The 24,544-nt window shown below is 36.6% G+C and overlaps 1 protein-coding gene across 5 annotated transcripts in view; it reads left to right on the top strand.

Annotated features, from left to right (window-relative positions):
- OCIAD1 (OCIA domain containing 1) overlaps positions 1–24,173 on the top strand; it is a 56,723-nt gene extending 32,550 nt beyond the window's left edge. For 3 of the 5 annotated variants that reach the window (XM_050790184.1, XM_050790182.1, XM_050790183.1), the window contains 6 exons: positions 5,664–5,717; positions 11,406–11,453; positions 12,498–12,633; positions 14,370–14,536; positions 19,754–19,906; positions 23,647–24,173. In XM_050790184.1, coding sequence (XP_050646141.1) covers positions 5,664–5,717; positions 11,406–11,453; positions 12,498–12,633; positions 14,370–14,536; positions 19,754–19,906; positions 23,647–23,684 — 596 coding nt within the window. In that variant the 3' untranslated portion in view covers positions 23,685–24,173. Of the gene's footprint in view, positions 1–5,663; positions 5,718–11,405; positions 11,454–12,497; positions 12,634–14,369; positions 14,582–19,753; positions 19,907–23,646 lie in introns of those variants that run through there. The other 2 variants (XM_050790185.1, XM_050790186.1) reach the window with 2 other exon arrangements.
- The last annotated feature ends 371 nt before the right edge of the window (positions 24,174–24,544 follow it).

Genomic DNA, 24,544 nt, shown 5'->3' with positions numbered 1-24,544 from the left:
TAAGGGAACAAGTGATAATGAAAGAATCAACAAAGACCAAGAGCAGTTAGGAAGATATAGGAGCTCTGATAGAATCTTTGTCATTTTATCCTCCAATATTCAGAGACTTGCAGATGTTTCAAACTAGAAAGAACCTGAATAAGAATTAGGTGATGGTGTCCATCTTAATTTATGATGACTATGCATCTAAAACAGTTATTCTCAACTGGAAGCATAATTGGAACAAGTTGAGAATAATTGTTTTAGATGCATAGTTATCATACATTAAGGACTTCTATAAAATTTTCATGGCTCATAGAATGGGAATAGCTTTTTTTTTTTTTGTTCCCGAGAAGGAGTCTCACTCTATTGCCCAGGCTGGAGTGCAGTGGTGTGATCTCGACTCACTGCAACCTCTGCCTCCCGAGTTCAAGCAATTCTCCTGCCTCAGCTTCCCAAGTAGCTGGGATTATAGGCGCACACCACCATGCCCAGCTAAGTTTTTGTATTTTTAGTAGAGACCGGGTTTCACCATGTTGGCCAGGCTGGTCTTGAACTCCTGACCTTGTGATCTGCCCACCTTGACCTCCCAAAGTTCTGGGATTACAGGCATGAGCCACTGTGCCTGGCCAGAATGGGAAGAATTTCTTAGAGAACGTGGCTATATACTGTAGCAACAGTTTTGTTTTTTTTAAATCTTTGAAGATTATATAGAGTAGATAGGATAAAATGATCTATTTTCAAGTCTTGATGACACAGGATTAAGAAAAAGACAAGTCCGATAGAGGGAGTTTGGGATTATTTTAGTGTTGGGCTAATGGTTAAATAGATGCTAAGGTGGCCAGATTTATTTCTGGCTGATAAATGTATGCTGTTGCACATGTTTAATATTCTAAATAACTGTGACGAGGTTATGCCAAAAATACATTAAAGGGTAGTGAACAATGTCAGGATGCTCACGTATACCAGACTCTTAATAGTGGGACATGTGGTATATGAATAGTACAAAGCTAAGTAATTTCTGTGTATTAAAACAGATAAATCACAGATTGAAAAGACGAAAAGTGGCCAGGTGCTGTGGCTCACACCTGTAATCCCAGCATTTTGGGAGGCTGAGGCGGGCAGATCACTTGAGGTCAGGAGTTCGAGACTAGCCTGACCTACATGGTGAAACCCTGTGTCTACTAAAAATACAAAAGTTAGCTGGGCATGGTGGCAGGTGCCTTTAATTCCAGCTACTCGGGAAGCTGAGACAGGAGAATTGCTTGAACGCGGGAGGCGGAGGTTGCAGCGAGCCGAGATCGTGCCACTGCACTCCAGCCTGGATGACAGAGTGAGACTCCATCTCAAAAAACAAACAAACAAACAAAAAGACAAAAAGCATATAATAAGGACAGGCTGAAAGACAGCTTGTTAATTTTATACCATATCTCTATTACTGAGAAATTACAGCAGCCAAAAAATTACTGTATTAATAGGTAGCATTTGACTCTTAGATAACCAAGGTGTTGCATATTATAGCATCAAACATTGAAATGTAGAAGCTTCGTTGTAACCAGATGATAGGAAGTTCAATGTGTAATTATCAGAAGGATGATAATCATGCATTATGAAATTTTGTACTTTAACATTTGTACTTTCGAATTAGATAGTCTGTGCTGTATGTGACATATTTATGCAAACAAATAATGGCATCTGTCCTACTTTGGAGAGTATCACCTCGTGACTTGATTAGAAAAAGGTGGTAAAAGCATTTACAAATTTATAAAAAAGCACTTACTAAGGTAATTTTTTATACATTTTTTAGGTCGGTTAAATATACTTATCCTGTTTTAAAATTAGACTTGTTGATCTAGGGACCGTTCTCTTTCCTTAAGATAACTTTGTTTCTATACTGACCTACGTTCCATTAATCTGAAATACAACTATGAAGGCATCTTATTTCTAGGTGCTTAAAATCATGACCCTATGCACTGACCTAAAATCACTATGTCTGTGCCCAAACACACGGGTAGGGAAGACCCTGTACATATAGGGTCAGTTTATTGCACATTCATGTTAAAATAGTTCTCAACCGCCAGAATTACTGAAACGATGTATCATTTCCTATTTGTATCAGCTGGAGTCTATGAATAATATTTCATACATGTGTACTATTAGTTTTCAAATGATACGGTATAAGAGTGATAAGAGTATGGGCCGGGCATGGTAGCTTAAACCTGTAATCTCAGCATTTTGAGAGGCCGAGGTGGGCGGATCACTTGAAGTCAGGAGTTCAAGACCAGCCTGGCTAACATGGTGAAACCCTGTCTGTACTAAAAATACAAAAATTAGCCAGGTGTGGTGGCACATGCCTGTAGTCGCAGCTTCTTGGGATGCTGAGGCAGGAGAATGGCTTGAACTTGGGAGGCAGAGGTTGCATTGAACCGAGATCGTGACATTGCACTCTAGCCTGGGTGACAGAGCGAGACTTCATCTCAAAAAAAATAAAAGAAAGAAAAAAGAGTATGGACTCTGGGGCCTGATTGGCTGGATTCAAATCCCAGCTCCACTCACAGTAGCTGTGAGATTTTGGGCAAGTTCCTGAGGTCTGTGTGCTACAGTTTCCTTATCTATAAAATGGGGATAACTGCCTAGCTCATGAAATTATTATAGGGATTAATGCAATTTAATTAAGTGTTGGCTATCTTTATTAAATAGCTATCAGTATTATTGTGATTAATGAAATAAAAATTTTTATTGACTACAGTTAGGAATATAGAGTAGCTTTTTGTTACTGTGAGGGGAGAAGAGTTTAAAGAATTGTAGGAATTCTTGTACATATTGAATATAGTTCGGGACTGTGGTAATAATGTGCACTAGGTTTTGGTCAGCAGTATTATTGATTTGCCTATAGAAACAGATTATTTAACAAAACAGAAATTACATAATGTAGTGGAAAAGGCCACTGACTGGGGAGTCAGGAGACTTGGGTTCTGATCTCAGCATTACCACAAACTAACCAGCTGTGTTGCTTTGAGCAAATGACGTGTCTTTTCTGGATGTCAGTGTACTCTGATTAGAATGAGGACTAGATAATCTCTGAAGCCTCTTTCAGTCTTACCATCGTCTTTTTCTGTGACATAAAGTAGAATACCTGAGTTGGAATGAGACCTTAGGTTTACTCCATTATCCCTTATAGCATGAGAAGAAGCTATGCAAAGACATTGTGGTGAATGGCAGAACTAGTACTAGAATTTCCTCGAACAGACAATTACTCTGCATTAAATGGGGAAAGCATTATCCATTGTATAATGGATACAACTAACTCATTGCCTTTTATTCTTATATGATTCTTCAGTGCTTCATGTTGCAATCCTTGAGTCAAGCTGGAGAAAAATGATTGCAAATTGTACTGGTGCTGTAATTAAAAGGGATTTGTCCTTTGCAAAACTTTAAATGATAATACATGAAGGCATTCTAACCAGCCAACATTAAAGAAACCGTATTTCCAGCAAAGGTAAAATCTGTTAGTAAGTAGGATAGCATGAATTCAAACCTTAGCGTTTGTGCAATTTGTGTCTGGTGGCAAAGTTAATGCCCTATTCCAAAGCGATGGATTTTAATCATGAAATCTGTGTAATAATTCAAATGTCTTAATTACTTTGGTTCTTAAATTGTCCATGTATGGTTTAGACCAGAGTTGAACAAACTAGACCATGGACCAAATCTGTTTTTGTATGCATGAGCTAAGAATTGTTTTTACATTTTTAAATGGTTAAGAGGCTGGGTGCAGTGACTCAAGCCTGTAATCCCAGCACTTTGGGAGGCCAAGGTGGGCTGATTACTTGAACCCAGGAGATCGAGACCAGCCTGGGCAACATGGCGCAACCTCATCTCTACAAAAAAAAAAAAAAGACAAAAAATTAGCCGGGCATGGTGGTGCATGCCTGTTGTCCCAGCCACTTGGGAGGCTGAAGCAGGAGGATCATCTGAGCCAGCAGGTTGAGGCTGCAGTGAGATGAGATTGTACCACTGCATTCCAGCCCTGGTGATAGAGTGAGACCCTGTCTAAAAAAATAAAATAAGATAAAATGGTTAAGAAATCAAAGGAGAAGAATATTTCATTACCTGTGAAAATTACATGAAATTCGTATTTTTGCATCTAAAAATAAAGTTTTGTTGGAACACAGCTATGTTCATGTGTTTTTGGATTGTCTCTGGGTGCTTTTGCTTTAAAATGGCAGTTGAGTAACTGGGACAGAGATTGGCCCACAAAACCCAAAATATTTCCCATCTGGCTCTTCATAGAATGTGTTTGCCAACCTCAGGTCTGGAACAGCACCCTCCAGTGTGGCAGCCAGTAGCCACATGTAGTGATTTAACTTTAAAATAACTTACAGTGAAAGGATATAAAGCAAAATCATAAAAGGAAAGGGAGCATGGAGGGAAGTCCAGCGGAAACCAGGTCCCAAGAGTTCTCTCCCCAGGGAGAGACTTCCCAGGAAGTGTAAATTTCTCCAACAGCTAGTCATAACAATGTGTGAAGTTTTATCTACCAGGGGAACTCATTAGGGACTCAGTGCCCATGGTTTTTATTGGGGGCTGGTCACTTATGCACCCTCTGCCTAACAGGTACCAAAATTCCAGACTCCCAGAATGAAAGCAGGTGTTTGGCATGAACTGTATTTGTTCAGACAGTTTGGGCACAGTGAGCCAACACACATATCAATGGGGGGAACTGTTTATAAGTCAAGTACCAAGACCAAGTTGATCACAGGATTGGTCACTCAAAGACCAACTTTCATTATCACAAAAAATTCTGTTAGACAGTGCTGTTGTCCAGAACAGTGATTCATAGCTGTTTTTAAGTTATAATCCCCTTCAAGATTATGAGTTTTGGATTTTTCACTCTTGGTTTTAGGCATATATACAGATGTAATATTTTCATATAGTTTAAGGCGTTCACTAGTTTAGAAGAAATAACATTAGTGTTTAAAATATATGCTTTTTAATTTTTGCCCCAGCCACCGTATGATTACGGTCAAATATATTTTGTATTTTGGTTTAGACAGTGTAATACAGAGCTTAAAAGCTTGAGATCTGGTATCAGACAGATTTTATTAGAATCTGCGACCAACCATTCAACTAGTTGTTTGGCCTTGAGCAAATTACTTAACATCTCTAAGCTTCAGTTTCCTTATCTTTAAAAGGGTGGTAATAACATTATCTACCTTATAGAAATACGATAAAAAGTGTAATAAATGAGATAATGCACATAAGGCGCTTAGCATGATGCACAAAATTTAGTCATTATTCAGTAGTGGTTCTTGTTTGTAACTTGTTTCTTACCTCTCCCTCATTAACTTTTTCCCCTTCTGTAACTTCAGAAGTAATTTTTAGTCATTTTTACTATGTTGTCTTAATTGATGCTGTTAATGAACAGCTGGCTATTTGGAACCTAAGCCTAGATGGTTAATGAATTATATTGTTTAATATTTTGTGATGTTTTCTTAAATTTAAAATGCTCCTTTAATTTTTCCACTACGTATGCAGTACAGCTTTTAAAAATGGAAGTCTTTTTTAAAGATCTTAGTTTTGCAGTATAATTCCTAGATGGTTTTACTGATACTCATTTATCTAATGAACTTCAGACAAAATCTTTTACTTTTGTTGACGTTAACAAGGTCTTTTTCCTCCTATAGCTGTGCCTTTGGCTGCAACAAGTATGTTGATTACTCAAGGATTAATTAGTAAAGGTAAATATTTAAAATTTGAATTTATTTAGCGTTTTGGATACCATGTTTGTTTTGTGGTATTTTCCAGATCTTTAGAAAAAGTAAAGGTAACAATGTATCATACTAAACACTATGTAGCAATTCATTGATGAATTTCTACAATATTAAATATTTTGTCTCTATGGACCCACTGGCTCAAATATCATGACTTGAGAATTTCTCCTGCACTAATAGCATCATTAACAACCTTCAAGAGCAATAAAGTAACTAAACACCAGTATTAGCAGGGCAAATCTGGTCTAGGTGGGCCAATAGCAACAGTATCGCCTAGGAGCTTGTTAGAATGCACATTCATGGGGACCAGGAGTCTGTGTTTTAACAAACTCCAAGTGATTCTTATATAATGATTTAAAGATCAGTAGCTCTCTAAACCAGCTTTGTCTGACCACTTGGTGGGGATGAGTGGAGGTGAGTTAGCATTATTCAAAAAATTAGAATCTCAGGGGTCTGGCAGGTGATCTATTTTTAACAAGCCACCGAGGAGACTTTCTTGTCCTAAAGTCTATTGGCTCAAATAGTACAGTGTATTCATGTGGAATTGAGTTTAGATTGAGTATTAAATGTCTTGAGTCCTGCATTTAAAATTTAGTGGAGTAAGCAGTAGAGTTGCTTATTTCATTTACTTCATGAACTATCCATCTGGTAATGGGAAGGTGTCCTGGAAAAGGATGGTGACCTTAGGATGACCTAGAGGCCTATTGCTTTAATTAACTGGCACCTTCAAAAATGTGACTTAATGATTGGAATATATGGCCTTTTTACATTAGGATATGATGTACGGTACTTAGTTTTGACACAATTAGTTGATAAAAGTAGTTTTGGAGGCAAATGAGAGGATTTTTTTGGGTAAAAATTTGTTTAAGGAACTTCTGAAGAACTTTATTACAGTATAGTACCATGACAAAAATCTTAAACATAGAAGCAAGTCAAGATATATGCATTTATATGTCCTTAAGACTAAGCTGTTTTATAGACTGAGATTGGTTCTGTATTGTGAGAGAGAAAAAAACACTTGAATTACATTTCTTTGTAGGAAAAAGTGGCACAGGGATGAAATTACAGTGTTTATTATTGTTCTGCTTCTTTTATCTGTTTTAATCCAGTGTGTCTTTTAATAATGATTGGAGCTAGGTATGCAGAAGGTTATACAAAAGAAATTTAATAGCTGCTAGTAGTTCACTGGAGGAAACAAGTAGATGTGAACATATGTTGAAGCAAATAGAAAATTTAATTACATACTTAATACGCTACTAAATTGTATAGTAGAGACTCTAAGAGTTGTAGGTGTTCAAAGAAGAAAAATCTTTGTAGGGCTGTTGTAATCAAGGAAAGTTTCTTGAAAGAAGTAAATTTTGAAGGATGGGCAGGATTTAGATTAAAAGAGAAGAAAGAACATACCAGGAAGGAGGGACCTGATGATCAAGACAAATAGGCATGACTATTAGGAGAGGCAATCAGGACTGAACTGAAAAGACAGAATCATTCAGGGAGGAGTGAAAACTCCATTAAATAGCTGAAGTAGAGCCAGGAGAAATTATAATTTGGATTAGGTTATGAAGAGGAGAAAGTTTTTTAGAGATTTTGGGTTTAGGTGCAGTTGAAGACTTTGGGCTACTTGAAGGTATGGTAGAAGTGACATTGGGAGGCCGAGTCAGGTGCATCACGAGGTTAGGAAATCGAGACCATCCTGGCCAACATGATGAAACCCCATCTCTACTAAAAATACAAAAACATTAGCCAGGTGTGGTCACGCGTGCCTGTAGTCCCAGCTACTCAGGAGACCGAGGCAGGAGAATCGCTTGAACCCAGGAGGCGGAGGCTGCAGTGAGTCGTGATGGGGCCACTGCACTCCAGCCTGGGCAACAGAGTGATACTCTGTCTCAAAAAAAAAGGTAAAAATTGGGAGAGACTTTAAGAAAAGAATTTGGAACCCACCAAGGCATTTTGCATTTAATCATAATCCCTGACATTTTGTATAGTGGTCCTTTTGTATCTGTGTGAATTGGTTCCAGGACCCTCCAGAGGATACCAAAATCCATGATAGCTTAAGTCTCATATAAAATGGCCTAGTAAAGTTTACATGCATATCTGCCTGTATACTTTAAATCATCTCTAGATTACTTACAATACCTAAGACTATGTAAACACTATGTAAACAGTTGTTATATTGTATTGTTTAGGGAATAATGACAAGATAAAAGTCTGTACATGCTTAGTATAGATGCAGTTTTTTTTTTTCTGAATATTTTCTATCCGCAGTTGGTTGCAGAACGTGTGCATACAGAGGGCTGCCTGTATCTCCTTTCATTCACAGTTTGTCATACTCCACGTGGTCTTAGATGTTCCCTCTGTTTCTTCCTGATCTACCAAATCCATTTAAACATGCTCAGGTCTCCTCTAACTTGAGAACATTAAAAAAAAAAAAATCCTCCCTCATTTCTTTTTCCACCTACTCCCAACTGCCTCATATTTGAAGCCAGAGCCAGACTTCATGAATGAGCACTTCACTTTTTACTTCATTTAACCCATTGCAGTCAGTGTGAGACTATCCATATATTCTACCATTTATAAGTTCAAAAGTTCAAAAACAAACAACCTGTTTGTTGCTTACATATGATGGACAGTTTTTGTTCTTGACCAACATTATATAACTTTAACCAGTTTTTCTTGAAATAGTCTATTCTGTTGGCTTCCATGATGGCATATTCCTAAGATTTTTCTCCTACCTCAGGCGATTCCTCCATTGTTTCATGTTTTTTGAGTGTCTGATATGTACTATACATTGTTGTATAGAACTAAACAACAAAAATTCATGACCTCTTGGTGCTTACATTCTTGTATGGGTTTTTTTGTCTACTTGTTTTGGAAATGTTGGTATTATTATATTCTGGATATAATATATAATATGGATGACCCTTCTATAGGCTCCTCAAACAGAACTCATCATTTTTCACAAAACCAATTCCTCCTTTCCCTTCATGACTGAGTGGCATTAGTACTACCCAGGAGACTGGGACATTATCCTTCACATCTATCCCTTATCTGCCTTGTCCAATTAATGTCTTTTAGCTCTTAAATGTCTTTATTAACAATCTACCTTCATCTGTACTGCTACTATAATTAACACAACCATATGTCGCAAAGAGTATTGCATTAACCTTCAACAAATCTGTTTGCTTCCATTCTTGCTACTTCTCCTTAGGAAAATAAGCTATTTCTAGCACCTGACAGAGGGCATACATAGTGCACATAGTACTCAAATATTTGAGGGGATGGATAGCAACTGTGACACTATTCTCTTTGTCTTAACTTTCTCTCTAGATTGTAAATTCCATGAGAGTAAAGAGTGTGTCTTGTTTCCTGTTAATATCCAATATTTAGTGCCTTTATGTTGGAAGTGGTCTATATGGTGACAGTATGAAGGAACAACTTTTTAATGTAAAAATAGAGATATATTCTTACCATCTTCCTTTTCCTGTTATCATCCCAGTGGTATAAATGAAGAAACTGAGGCTAAAGGCACAGATTAGTTGTCTGTTTTTGTACTTTAATTACATGAAATCACACACTGAAGTATTCTTTTATGTAAGTTCTTTCAACATAGTGAGATTTATTTAGTAGTGTGCTGAAACTGGTTTCTACTGGCTCCTGAGAATTGGTTGTTAAATTTTCAGGAACTTCGGCAAGCTGATTTTTAAAGTGTTGGTAGTTGGCCGGGTACAGTGGCTTATGCCTGTAATCCCAGCACTTTGGAAGGCCAAGGCAGGCGGATCATGAGGGCAGGTGATTGAGACCATCCTGGCCAACATGGTGAAACCCTGTCTCTACTAAAAATATAAAAAATCAGCTGGCATGGTGGCGCGTGCCTGTAGTCCCAGCTACTTGGGAGGCTGAGGCAGGAGAATTGCTTGAACCCAGGAGGCGGAGGTTCCTGTGAGCTGAGATGGCGCCACTGCACTCCAGCCTGGCGACAGAGCGAGACTCATCTGAAAAAAAAAAAAGAATTGGTAGCTTTACACCATGGAAACTGACAAACATTAAAATTAGAGCTTTTATAGGGAGTGCTGGTTTACCAGCACATCATTGCACTTAACCACGTTGTTGCATGTAGTTGCCATATAGTTTTCCTCTGTGTGAATACACCAGTTTATCTGTCTGAACTGTACATTGATAATAGGTAGTTTTCAGTTTTCACTGTTACAATTAGTTCTGCCAAGAATATGGTGCCTTTTGATAGACATTTTGCTGGGTCATAGCTTTTGTATATATTTATTTAGCTTTAGTAGATATTACCAAACTGTAGACCAATTTATACTCCTACATTCTCACCAACACTAGCTATTTTTATGTCTTATGTTTTAGCCGTTGTGGTAAATGAACACAAATACTGATTGCATTGTGGCTTGAATTTGTAGTTCCCTGTGACCAATTAAGTTGAAGACCTTTTCATTTGTTTATACTTCATTTCAGCATATCTGTTTTTGTGAAGTATCTGTTTAAGTCTCTTAACCATTTTTCCATTGTATTGTCTTTTCTCCTATTGGTTTTGTGAGACTTCTCTGTATATTTTGGAACTGAGTCTTTTCTCAGATATAGATATGGTGATTATTTTTTCCCCACTGTGTTTAACTGTAGTTTTCAGTGTTAATAGAGTCCAATTTATCAGGTTTCTTCTTTCTAATGAGTGCTTTTTGTTGACTCTTTAAGATCTTTGTCTACTCCAAGGACACAAAGATGGTCTCATGCTTTCTTCTGTAAAATTTTTTTAAAAAATCTTTCATATTTAAATTTTTAAGCCATCTGGATTATTGTTCGATGTAGGATCAAGGTACATTTTCCCCTGTTAATGAATATTAATTGACCCAGCACTGTATTTGAAAAAACTATGCTGCAGTGTTGTCTTTCTCATAAATCAAGTGTGCAGGTGTGGATCTGTTTCTGGACTCTTGGTTTTGGTCAGTTTACCTGTTCTTGTACTTAATACCAGACTGTCTTAATTACTACAGCTTTATCATGTAGATATTGCTATCTGGTGGTAGTCAGTTCTATAATATGATTCTTCAGTGTTGCCTTGGCCCTTTGTGTTCCACATGACTCTTAGAATAAACTCTTCAATTTTTGTGAAACTTTGATTTTAACTGGAATTGCATTGTATTTATAGGTGAAGTTATGGAGAATTGCCATCTTTAGAATATTGAGTCTTTCAATTCTCAGTAAGTTTTATAACTTTCAGTGTAGAGATCTTTCATATCTTTCATTAGATTTGTTCCTAGGCTTCGAGTGTTTTTTTTGGTGCTATAATTAATTCTGTCTTGTAAAAAACGTTTGTTTTTTTGGTTTGTTGTTGTTATAAATGGTTTTTCATACACACACACACACACACACACACACACACATATATATTTGGTCTATTGACCTTATATCAAGTGATCTTTCTAAATTTACCTGTTCTAATACTTTGTAGAGTCTTTTGGATTTTTGTCATATTTCTGTTGATACTGAATTCATTTGGTTTTCCCTATTAAACAGTCTAGGATTCTCTAGGGTCATGGAAGAAGCTAATGTTGTAAGATTATATTTAAAGATAGCCTTTACTGATTTTTCTTTCTCTAACAATGTTACTAAGAAATACTTAACTCTTTTCTTTAGGAATACTTTCAAGTCATCCCAAATATGGTTCCATCCCTAAACTTATATGTAAGTATAAACAACATTGTAGTTTTCATAGCTTTTTAAAACTTAAATAAAATTATTTTATCAAATATTTTATCATGTCTTACTCATATTAGTTATGTGGTTACGTGCTGTGATAAATCAGTTTGTTAAAGCATTTCATTAAGTGGATTACTTGGATATTTTATTGTTAGCATAAAAAATCATTAGTTGAAATAGGCATTTTTTGTGTCTTTATAATGTAATAGAGCTATTAATTTAAATTTATTTTGTAAGGATAAAGTATTTGAAAATAAATTTTTGGTCTGTCTATGGGGAAAGAAAGTTGTGCACATATTCTGATTAATCAAAGTATATTTAAAATTAAGCTTAATTTTAAAAAGAAATCTCTCTAATTTACATTTTAATATGTAAATAAGCGTAACTTATTTACACATTGCAATAAAGTTAATAGAAAAAGAAGCTACATTGCTCTTCAAAAGAAGTACCTGAGGCTTTTCATGAGTCTTTGAGGTTAGCCTTTCTTTTGTATTGGAAACTCATGTGATGCAGTAATTGCCACGTTTAGGTTATGGTTAGTAATTTATTACTTTAAGGGATTTGTTGCACCTAATTTTATTTTAAAACAATCTTGTGAAAATGGCTGTGCATATGATTTTCTGTTTTATAGGAAAACAATGGCCTAAATCCTTGTGATCTAGTTCTGTTTATTTAGAACTAGAAATAAATAAATGTTTGGATGCTTTTATTTCTTATCCATTCCTCTTCTCATTATACCTTTACTAAATCTTTCCTATATATTTTACAAAGTAATTAGTATACCATATTCGATTTATTTATAGCAACTTTATTTTGGCACGCTTTTTTTTGGAAACTGAATTATATCCATAGACTCTGTCTATGAACTCTGATCTGATTTAGTTTTGGTTTCCTCTACCATTATTTCAGGAAATCTCAGTCTTTCTAAACCAAAGACATACTTAGAATCACACTCAATTTTTCTTTTAGAAAATACTTTTGTCTGAACGGCACATTCAGTTACACTTTTTGTTTGATTTTACAAATAAGTTGCTTGTATCATGGGATACTTTGCTGGAAAACTTTCTTATGTGAAAACTTGCCAAGAGAAATTCAAGAACCTTGAAAATTCCCCCCTTGGAGAAGCTTTACGATCAGGACAAGGACGACGATCTTCACCACCTGGGTAGGCCAGATTCTGATCTTTACTTAAGATTTTTAATTTTTAAGAAACAACTAGATGTTGTTACAACTCACGGCCCAAAAACATTGCCTGAAGGACCACTGGATACTTGCCATTTGCTGTAGGCTAAAAGTAGTTTGTTTCAAAAATTGGAGCAAGACATGCCACCATTTATTTATTTATGAATGAATGAATGAATGAATGATGAGGCCTCCTTCTGTTGCGCAGGCTGGAGTACAATGGCATTATCCTAGCTCACTGCAGCCTCGAACTCCTGGGTTCACAAGGCCCTGCTGCCTCAAGCTCCCGGAGTAGCTAGGAATACAGGCGTGAGCCCCTGCACCCAGCTAATTAAAAAAAATTTTTTTTATAAAGATGGGGGTCTCACTATGTTGCCCAGGCTGGTCTTGAACTACTGGGCTCAACTGATCCTCCCGCTTCGGCTTCCCAAATTGTTGAGATTAAAGGTTTGAGCCACTGTGCCTGGTTCTTCATTTTTGTTTTGTTTGGTTTTGAGACAGTTTCACTCTGGCTCCCAGGCTGGGAGTACAGTGGCGTGATCTCGGCTCACTGTGACCTCTGCCTCCTGGGCTCAAGTGATCCTCCTCCCTCAGCCTCTGGAGTAGCTGAGACCACAGGCATACACCACCACGCCTAGCCAATTTGTTGTATTTTTTATAGAGACAGGGTTTTACTGTTTTTCCCAGGCTGATCTCAAACTCCTGCGCTCAAGCAATCTGCCCCACTTGACCTCCCAAAGTGCTGGGATTATAGGCGTAGTGAGCCACTGCATCTGGCCTTCATTGTTTTAAATATAGAGTTGTATCCTACTGGGAGTACATGTTCTAGAATAAAGGATTTTATCTTGATTCAATTTGGCAGACCTTTGGTTACTATAGTTTGGACTTTTATTTTGAATTCCCAAATCTTATCAATCCCATCTATCTCTTAACAGATTTCAACTTTTCATTTTAGTGCTTCTTAAACAGATAGGCAGGCAATGTAATCCCCATGAGAGAGAATTACTTGTATCTGCTTTAGCAAATTAGTGTTTATATAGATTCTTAGCTGTGACATTACCTTCTCAATTGACATGGGAAATGAACATGGTTATTGAAATTAGACCTGATTTAAAGTGCTTTTTCTTTCCAAGAACTTTCAAACATGATAAAATTATCTTGAAAGGCTAATAGTTAGAAAGTTGAGTATACATTTCCTATTTTTCTATATTAACAGCGACGGCTTTTAAGATGTATAAGTGGGTCAGGACTTTTTAAAAGTATTTTGTTGGCAGAAAGACCAGACCTCATTTTACTGTTTATAAATAACTGTGTTAAAAGTTATTTTGAGGCCAGATGCGTGGCTCATGCCACTAATCCCAGCACTTTGGGAAGTTGAGGCAGGAGGGTTGCTTGAGCCCAGGAGTTTGAGACCAGCCAGGGCAATATAGTGAGACCTCATCTCTACAAACAACCAAGTAGTGATACATGCCTATAGTCCCTCCTACTTGGGAAGCTGAGGTAGGAGGATCACTTGAGCCTAGGAAGTGGAGATTGCAATAAGCCAAGACTGCACCACTGCACTGTAGCCTGGGTGACAGAGTGAGACCCTGTCTCAAAAAAAAAAAAATTTATATGTATATATAGTTATGGAAATAAGATATATGAAAGAAGTTATTTTAACACTTCTTTAAGATATAGGCAGTGACTCATATTTCTTAATATGATTTTCATTTACAGGCACTATTACCAGAAGTCAAAATATGACTCAAATGTGAGTGGTCAATCATTTGTGACATCCTCAGCAACAGACAACATAGAAATGCTTCCTCATTATGAGCCAATTCCATTCAGTTCTTCTATGAATGAATCTGCGCCCACTGGTATTACTGATCATATTGTCCAAGGTAGAAACTTCTCTTGAAATGAATTTCAACATTTTATGGTCCAACGTATGTATAAACTTTATTTGATGACCTTTTCTGCTGGATATCACCTGTGTGTTCTACCATCAATCATCAACCTAACCTCAGCATGTTTGTTCATTTGTTTCTTCATTCATTCAACTTTTCTTGAGGACCAGTAGATGTTGAGGACTCTGCTAGTCATGGAAGAAGATGAATAATGCTTGGTTCTTGTGCCTGAAAAACTCTCAGTCTGTTAGAAGATACAGAAATACAAGGATAAATTACTAGTATGTCCCAGTAATTGAAAATACTAAGGCAAGCTTAGTGGAATAATGAAGAAGAAATGATAAATCATGTCCAGGAAGTAGAGGCTCCAGGAACGATTTAAAAAGGTTACATTTGATAGGCTGGGTTTTAAAGGCTTTCAACTTTCTTGTCTATAATATAAGAAAGAGCTGTTGTCAAGTGAGAAAATCCATGTGAAAATGTTTTGTGAAGTTTGTAAATACTAGCTTTGAAGATCACACATATAAGTACAACAACATCAATTTTGGATTAAGGCTTGGATTTGAATCGTGATTGACATTTGCTAGCTATGTGACCTTGTAAAACTACTACTACATTATAATAATATAGTAATATTATTATAACTACTTTATAATCTTTTCAGTTTCTTGATCAGTTGAATGGAGATGATAATAACCTCTCTTAATGAACTGTTGGAATTAAATGAAATAATCAGAGGCAATGCCTGGCAAATAATAGACTCAAAAAACATTAGTTTCTTTCCTTCAGTCTAGTCTGTAGTGTGAGATGAGGAATTAGAAACAGGAAATACAGGTCTATAATTCTTTATCTAAAATCCTGAAATTCAAAAAGGTTTAAGCCAAGTTTTCTTTTTTTTTTTCTTTGAGACAGAGTCTTGCCCCGTCGCCCAGTCTGGGCTGCAGTGGTGCGATCTTGGCTCACTGCAGCCTTTGTCCCCCGGCTTCATGCCATTCTCCTGCCTCTGCTTCCTGAGTAGCTGGGACTACAGGTGCCTGCCACCACGCTCGGCTAATTTTTTGTATTTTTGGTAGAGACGGGGTTTCACCGTGTTAGCCAGGATGGTCTTGGTCTCCCAACCTCGTGATCCACCCACCTTGGCCTCCCAAAGTACTGGGATTACAGGTGTGAGCCACCGCACCCAGCCTGTTTTTGTTTTTTAATAATTAAACTGATAATAAAATCTGACCTGAATTCATTTAGCAGAATACCCTGACCTAAATTCACATAAGTTATATAAATGTAGACTTTATTTACTTTGCCAGATAAGATTTTTCCATTAATGTGTTTGCTTACTCATTTCTGTCCTAAACCTCTGAATGGATGGATATTAAGTAATATAAGGGGTATTTACTATAGTATTTTTCTAAAATCTCAAACTGAATTGTGAAACATATCGGACCCCAAGGTTTGGATAAGGGATTATGGACCTTTGTAGAGTATACTCTTTAAATTTTAAAAGATTAGAGGGAAAGAAGTTAAAGGGAGGGGAGGGTATACAGTGGAAAGGGAGAAGTTGATTATACGTCAGAGAAGGTTCTAGAGAATGCAGAAGGGGTTCTAGGTAGGTCAGAATATAGAGTAGCCACTAGCCATATGTGGCTATTTAAATTAATTAAAAATAAATGAAATTTAAAGTTCAATTTCTCAATTGCTCTGGTAGCATTTCACTTGCTCAACAGTCGTATGTGCTAGTGGCTACCATGTTAGTGCCAATATAGAACATTTTCATCATTGCAGAAAGTTATGTTGGACAGCACTACTTCAGAGCAAAAGTCGGGGCAAAGGGGTGAGTATTACCCTTGTATTAAGGAAGAGACAGGAAAGAATGGAAGTTCAGATGATTAAAGAGTTTGGATGAAAGTTACTGAGAGCTTCTTAATCCTCAACTCTGATTTTTTATTTTTTTCTTTAATGGTTGGAAGCAAAGGCATCAAATTAGAAAAGGAAGGAAGGGAATGGGCAGATTAGGAGAGAATGGCTAAAGTCACTATCTTATCTCCAAAGGCAGCTGTCCTTGTTCCTCACTGTGTCTCATTTAACCAGTCTGAAGTTCAAATCCATTATTCTTGTACAATAGTCCCCCCTTATCCATGGGGGATAAGTTCGAAGACCCCTCAGGATGCCTGAAACCTCAGATATTACCAAATCCTTTATGTTCTATGTTTTTTTTTATCTAGATGGCTACCAAGTTACTAATAGGCAATGTAGTGTAGACAGTGTGGATATGCTGGACAAAGGGATGATTCAAGTCCTGGATGGACCAGAGTGGAAACTCACAAGATTTTATCACACTGCTCAGAACAGGGTGTAATTTAAAACTTATGAATTGTTTATTTCTGGAATGTTCCATTTAATATTTTCAGACTATGGTTGACTGCAGGTAACTGAAACCCTGGAAAGCAAAACCACAGATAAGGGGGCACTACTGTATTCTAGACATGCACTAACTCCTTGTAATGACTTGCATCCTTCCCACCATTTGCATTAGGAAATTCTGTTATATAGTTTCTTTTCCATACAAAAGCCAACAAACAAAAAGCCCTTTGGTATCTACCCATAGACTACTTAGCAAGGCCATGTCTTAATATTATTTTATGCCTTCCACAGCAGCCATCCATCCATCCACTGCTCTGTCTTCTGACCCACTTTTCTAGAGAAAATCAAAGTGGCTACTTTTTTACTGCTCTCCACATGGGCCAGCAGTGGCCTGCTTTTGCTTTGTCCCAGATGCTGTCCTCCCTTACCATGGCATCTTCTTTGGTTTAAGTCCTACTTTAGTTCTGCTTTTTTTTTTCCAGGAATTCAGAGTTATTAATCTTTTAAAATAGCAAGCACTTCTTCGTTGCTGTTAGGAGACTTAGAGTTTATTACAGTTACATTTAAATCAGTGCTACTTTACATTTTTCATTTTTTAGTCCTTCCAGTTCTTTATAACCTTCTCAAAATAGTAAATCATGTTCTCTCCACAATGTGGAAAATTCTCTTCTGTCTTCTTCTGTCTGATTTATATTTTCATTATTTGTTCCAGAATTTTATAACAGTAAAATATTTTTTATAAGAAAAAGTATTAGACCTGGAAGGAACTTCAGAGATCATCTACTCAAACTACCATATTAAACAATTGAGAAAACCAGGATTCAAAGAAGCTTAGTGATTTGCCCAAGGACATTTCCTAATTGTCAGCAGAGTGGGATTAAGAACCCAAGGTTCCTGAAGTACCCACGATTTCCTTCAGAATTAATATAACATATATGGTGAAGGGAAATGAGTTCAGTAATTACTTATTACTGAATAAGTAATAAGTAATACTTATGCACTTATGCGAAGTGTTTTAATCCCAATATAAGGTTGCAATATTTTTCTTTACATTCTTTTTTTAGTAAGAAAAATTTAGTTTTGAACCATCATATAATAATACAAGAACTAATTAGGAGAAATTTAAATCCTCTTTGCTTTATATCAGTACAGTATATATTTGTTTAGCAGAATAAAAGTTTATGGTTGAAAACGGCTGAGTGCAGTGGCTCATGCCTGTAATCCCAGCACTTTGGGAGGCCGAGGCAGGTGGATCCCCTGTCAGAGTTCAAGACCAGCCTGACCAATATGGCGAAACCCCGTCTCTACTAAAAATACAAAATTAGCTGGGCATAGTGGCACATGCCTGTAATCCCAGCTACTCAGGAGGCTCAGGCAGAAGAATCACTGGAACCTAGCAGGCGGAGGTTTTGGTGAGTCAAGATCGCGCCACTGCGCTCCAGCCTAGGCAACAGAGTGAGACTCTGTCTTAAAAAGAAAAAAAAGAAAGCTTATGGTTGAAAACATTATTTAATGTATAGTTATGTTGCTTAGAAAATTCTAATTATTCACTGGAATCTTACCTTTGAGTTCTAAATAAGTATCACAAAAATTATTTTTTAAAAAATTAATATTAAAATTATATGCCCAATTTATATGTCTCATTGAAAACATCTTTGAAAAATAGTACTTTTGGTGTGGTATGTGGTATGTAAGACTTTGTAAGTTAAATAGTTGTTCACTGAATGTTAGCAGCTTTTTTTTTAATGTTCATATGGCCTTTGTTGCTGTTTATAAACTTTACAAACTGTGTTCACTATTTGATCCTGTCGGCCAATATTAGGAGGAACCACTGCATTATATTTACATTTGACTCTATGATAATATGTAATATTCACATTTTGACTCTCTGGGAGAAATAAAGAATAAATGTTAATTCCCAGGCCAAAATAACCGTTGATACTTTCTTCTGCATTAATGTTGCATCTTTTAGACCAGAATGAAAACAATACATATTCTGATTAAAGGCTATGTTTTATACTTTTCAAGTAATTATTTTCAACTTTTTTTTTTTTTTTTTGGAGACAGATTTTTGCTCTTGTTGCCCAGGCTGGAGTGCAATGCCGCGATCTCGGCTCACTGCAACCTCCTCGTCTCTGCTTCAAGTGGTTCTACTGCCTCACCCTCCTTAGTCTAGGATTACAGGCGTGTGCCACGACACCCAACTAATTTTGTGTTTTTAGTAGAGATGGGGTTTTTTCGTTGGCCAGGCTGGTCTCGAACTCCTGATCTCAGGTGACCCACCCGCCTCAGCCTCACAAAGTGCTGGGATTATAGGCATGAGCCATTGTGCCTGGCCTGTTTTCAAGTATTTTTGTTTAAATTTCATAAAATGGTAAAATAAATGATTTTTGAAAATAGCTGGAGTTGTTTTCATAGAGTCTGTGGTTATTTAAGTATATATTGAGTAAAATCTGTACTATGTCAAGTGTTATTCAGTTGTCACTAGTAGAATATCTTTCTCTTTTAATTCTGTATACAGTATGACTAACTCCAGTTTAAAACACTGGTATTTTAATGAGTTTAAATTGTACGGTTATATATTATGATACCTATTTTTCTTCTGGCTGTGGTTTAGTTTTTAAAATCTTTGATGTCCATTTTAATTTTTAGAAATAAAAGCTTAAAAATATAGGCAGAAGTAGATTTCAGTTTGATAATTATCTTGGTGAAAGTATAGTACCTGTGAAAAGGTGGTAATAATTTGATTCTTTATACTATTTTGATTGTAGGTAAGGAGCATTTGTAAAATGTAGTTGCTTTAGAGTTATACAAATCCTTTTATTACCATTTATTAACTGTTTGTTGTTTTAGGACCTGATCCCAACCTTGAAGAAAGTCCTAAAAGAAAAAATATTACATATGAGGAATTAAGGAATAAGAACAGAGAGTCATATGAAGTATCTTTAACACAAAAGACTGACCCCTCAGTCAGGCCTATGCATGAAAGAGTGCCAAAAAAAGAAGGTATGATAGTTTAGTCTGAATCACTTTACTGTTTAGGATTGGAAACTAAAACATTACTTTAAAACAGTACTATAAAAAATTAATTAATATGTGATTTAACTCTTCAAGCAGTTAACTAAAGTAAAATATTTTTAAAATAGTACTTTACAGTTATCTGTTCTTCCTCTTTTTTTTTGGAGACGGAGTCTTGCTTTTGCTCTGTCGCCAGACTGTAGTGCAGTGGCACGATCTTGGCTCACTGCATCCTCTGCCTCCTGGGTTCAAATAATCCTCCTGCCTCAGCCTCCCAAATAGCTGGGACTACAGGCACCTGCCACCACGCCCAGCTAATTTTTTGTATTTTTAGTAGAGACAGGTTTTCACCATGTTGGCCAGGATGGTCTCGATCTTTTGACCTCATGATCCACCTGCCTCAACCTCTCAAAATGCTGGGATTACAGGCGTGAGCCACTGCACCTGCCAGTTCTTCCATTTTTAAGGTGTTCCAAAAGCCATTTTGTGTTAGAAAATACTGAAGTCAAGGCCAGGCGCAGTGTCTCATGACTGAAATCCTAGCACTTTGGGAGGCCAAGTTAGGTGTATCACTTGAGGCCAGGAATTGGAGATCACCATGGCCAGCATGGTTGAAACGCTGTCTCTACTAAAAAAAAAAAAAAAAAAAAGCAAAAAAAGGTATGGTGGTGCATGCCTGTAATCCTAGCTACTCGGGAGACTGAGGCAGGAAAACTGCATGAACCCAGGAGGCAGAGGTTGCAGTGACTGACAGCACGCCACTGCGCTCCAACCTGGATGATGGAGAGAGGCTCTGTGTCCAAAAAAAAGAAAATAATGAACTCCAAATAGTAAGACTTAAGACAGCAAGATTAGTTTTGTAACACAAGGTAGAGATTATACACTCATTTGACTGTTTTTCTCTTATAAAAAATCTCCTTGGAGATCTGATAGTCTTATTTTCCTAATGATACACCTATCACATAAGTTGCTGTAGTGACCTGAGGTTGGCATTGTGCTGTAATACCACTTGTGGCCTAACCACAGAATGATTGAGTAATGAGATTGATTTTCTTTGTACGTTTGGGTTTTTCTCTTGTTTATTTTTTTGTTCTGTGTTTGTTTGTTTGTTTGTTTTTTCTTTTTGAGATGGTTTTATTCTGTCACCCAGGCTGGAGTGCAGTGTTGTAATCATGGCTTACTGCAGCATTGACCTCCTGGGTTCAAGCAGTTCTCCTACCTCAGCTTCCCGAGTAGCTGGGACTACAGGTGTATGCCACCATCCCTGGCTGTTAAAATTTTTTTTTGGTACAGTGGGTTTTTCCCTATGTTGCCAAGGCTGGTCTCAAACTCCTGGGCTCAAGTGAGTCCTTTCACCTTGACCTTCCAGGATGCTGAGATTATAGGTGGGAGCCACTGTGCCTGACCTTTCTGGTATATTTGTGAAATTGAAAGAGTTATATACTATATACACCAGCTTCTAAGGCATTTCTTAAAGAGGAAAAAAGCAAAAAAAACTACTTTTGAAAAATAATTGTGAATTTTTAAATGCTGATTTCTTTTAAGTCTCTTTGAAATAGCTATACATCAGCCAAAGTAAATTTTTTGATATAAGTTTACCTCTAAAGGAAGAGGGCATTTGAATAGGGTTTTGTAGCTATTTCAGTATAGGATTTTATGATTTTCTCTTAAGGAATTTCAGAGTATGTGTCATTGTTTCAAGGTTTTCTATTTACTACTTTTTTTTTTTTTGAGATGGAGTCTGGCTCTGTCGCCCAGGCTGGAGTGCAGTGGCTGGATCTCAGCTCACTGCAAGCTCTGCCTCCTGGGTTTACGCCATTCTCCTGCCTCAGCCTCCGGAGTAGCTGGGACTACAGGCGCCCGCCACCTCGCCCAGCTAGTTTTTTTGTATTTTTTAGTAGAGACGGGGTTTCACCCTGTTAGCCAGTTTGGTCTCGATCTCCCGACCTTGTGATCCGCCTGTCTCGGCCTCCCAAAGTGCTGGGATTACAGGTTTGAGCCACCGCGCCCGGCTATTTACTACTTTAAAAATGGAAAGAATAGGTCTTTGGTACCTTCTTGAAGGTCATATGCCACAGATAATGCAAAAATACATGGAAGTCCTTCGTATTTGTTGTTATGATCATTTTTTAGAGCTAATTTTATTTTTAATCATTAGTGGTTGCTTCATTTGGAGTTCTGTTTTTATAACAATGGTAGGTAATATCTGCATCATATTATTAATGTAAAAAAATCAACCTTTGAAATAAATTAGGGATCTACCATACTTTTGAATGTTTGTCATTAAACAACATTTAGCATAAACTATGCATCTAGTGGCCATTGCTCTGTAATAAGTAAAGACTCGTTAGTACTTTGTTCTGCTAATTAATTTGAGGATTTAGATTGTAAGCTCTGTGAGGGCAGAAAGTAATATTTTTCTTATTTTTGTAATCTTTTCTATTATTGTCTGCATAGCATAGTACCTTACACTGTATCAGAAATTGAGTATTTTGGTTTAGGCTTCTATAGTAATAGAGGTTAAGAAAGGAAATTTTGTAGACCTTTAGTATTTGCTGGATTTTGACATTTGTGATTTTTGACTGAAGTCTTCAAGTTCTGTTACATGACACAAGAATGTGAAATGATTTTTTTTTTTTTTTTTTGGTAAAAGGTTTTTTGTGTGCTTTATATAATTTAAAGAAAAGACTTGTTATGAAATAGTTTCAGTGATTTTCTAAAATATTATTGAAATTAGTACAGGGTAGATTCACAGGGTCAGAAAGTGTCACTTAAAGTTTTCACCTTTAGCTTATGTGGTTGATACTTATCTAATTAGAAATTAAGTCTCAGAAATTTTAAAAATTCAAGCACGTATTCTATTAACTGCCAGAGCAATGTCACCACACATCCTGTAGCTTCTAGAAAACCGTGTAACATATACTCGTGAGGGAATGAGAGCAAGGGGAAAAGGCAAAATGTGAAGGATAAGGATATATAATGTCAATAAAATAATGAAATAATTTTGACTTCATGTATTCCTTGAAAAGAGTCCACACTGTGATAACTGCTGCTTTATATTGTTATGATTACTCATAGACAGAGGCTGTGTTGAAGAGGAGCAAAAAAGTAAAGGAGTAGAATAGACAGTGGAGCATGTTTCAAAATGTAAAATGTAGAGTACCTGTGAAATGTAGTAGTATTTTCTTCTTATAGTAGTATTTACAGCCCTGAGAGAGAAGATTGAATTAATTACAACTTGAACACTTGACAATTTCTACTGCTGTATTTTTTGTGAAAAACGAAAATTCAAATGTTTGTTTTATTATTTCCCACTAATTTTTTTTTTTATATGACTTAATATGTGCCACGCTTACTTAGGTAGTACAGTAAAGATGTAAAAGTACCCAGGCTTTGGATCTAAACAGACCTGTACTAAAATCTCAGTTCTTGTTAGGGCTTGTACCTTGGGCAAGTTACTAATCTTTTCTCTCACCATTAAAATGAGAATTGTGTTTAGAAGTTTGTTATGAGGACTAACTATTTATGTAAAATTCTAGATACAATGCATTTGTCCAACCCCAAGTTGACAAAAGTCTGGCCATTCCCTTTTTGTAATTATAATTTGACTCTCATGTGCTTTTATTCAAATGAGAGAGAAACATAACTTTTCATCATAGCAACAAACTTGAAATAATCTTTTACTTATTATTGCTTGGAATCATCAATTATTTGTGCTTTTTTCCTAGTCAAAGTAAACAAATATGGAGATACTTGGGATGAGTGAAAAATTACATCATTGGACCTACTGAAGGAGTTTCAACATCCCGCTTCATCTAGGTGGTCATGATTACCTGCATGCTTTGAGATCAGCAGCAGTCTTCATAAACACATTTAAAACAAGATCCTGGGTTTTTGTGGTTTGACTTCTCTGGCGTGTTAAAAAAAAACGCAGGTTTTTAGTGTTAATATTGTGTAAATGTCCTTACCTTGGGGATTCATTTGAATGATGGTATTATACCATGACTGTATACAGTTTGTGAAATTGTTGCAAGGGCAAAGACACTCATAAAATCAGCAAGAGATTACAGTGCTCTAGAATCAGCATATATGAAAACAAATGATATCTGCATGTTGAATTGGGGTGGGTGGGGGGAGCAAGCATAATTTTTAAGTGTGAAGCTTTACATTAAGAAATTATTAAAAAGCTTTTTTCCTCCGGTATTTGCTGTATTATCTTAATGTTTATGGCAAATAAAATGTAAAGGAACATGCAGCAGCCCTCATCTTCCTTGATTTTATGGTTTTATTGTTTGTAATTTATTGATTTATTTTTAAGCTAGTTATAATCATGTAGGTAAAGGAAATAAAGTCATCTATAATATTTAATAATATATGGCTGGAGGCAGTGGGCAGTGGTTGATGCCTGTAATCCCAGCACTTTGGGAGGCTGAAGTGGGAGGATTGCTTGAGTCCAGGAGTTTGAGACCAACCTGGGCAACAAAGTGAGACCCCATCTTTACAAAAAATTAAAAATTAGCTGGCGATAGTGTTGTGTGCCTGTAGTCCTAGTTACTTGAGAGACTGAGTTGGGAGGATCAGTTGAACCCAGTGGTTCTAGGTTGCAGTGAGCTGTGATCACACCAC

Source organism: Macaca thibetana, chromosome 5, assembly GCF_024542745.1.
Source record: "Macaca thibetana thibetana isolate TM-01 chromosome 5, ASM2454274v1, whole genome shotgun sequence".
Lineage (NCBI taxonomy): Eukaryota > Metazoa > Chordata > Mammalia > Primates > Cercopithecidae > Macaca > Macaca thibetana.
Note: the sequence above shows the minus strand (reverse complement) of the source record. Positions and strands in the feature narration are given on the sequence as shown.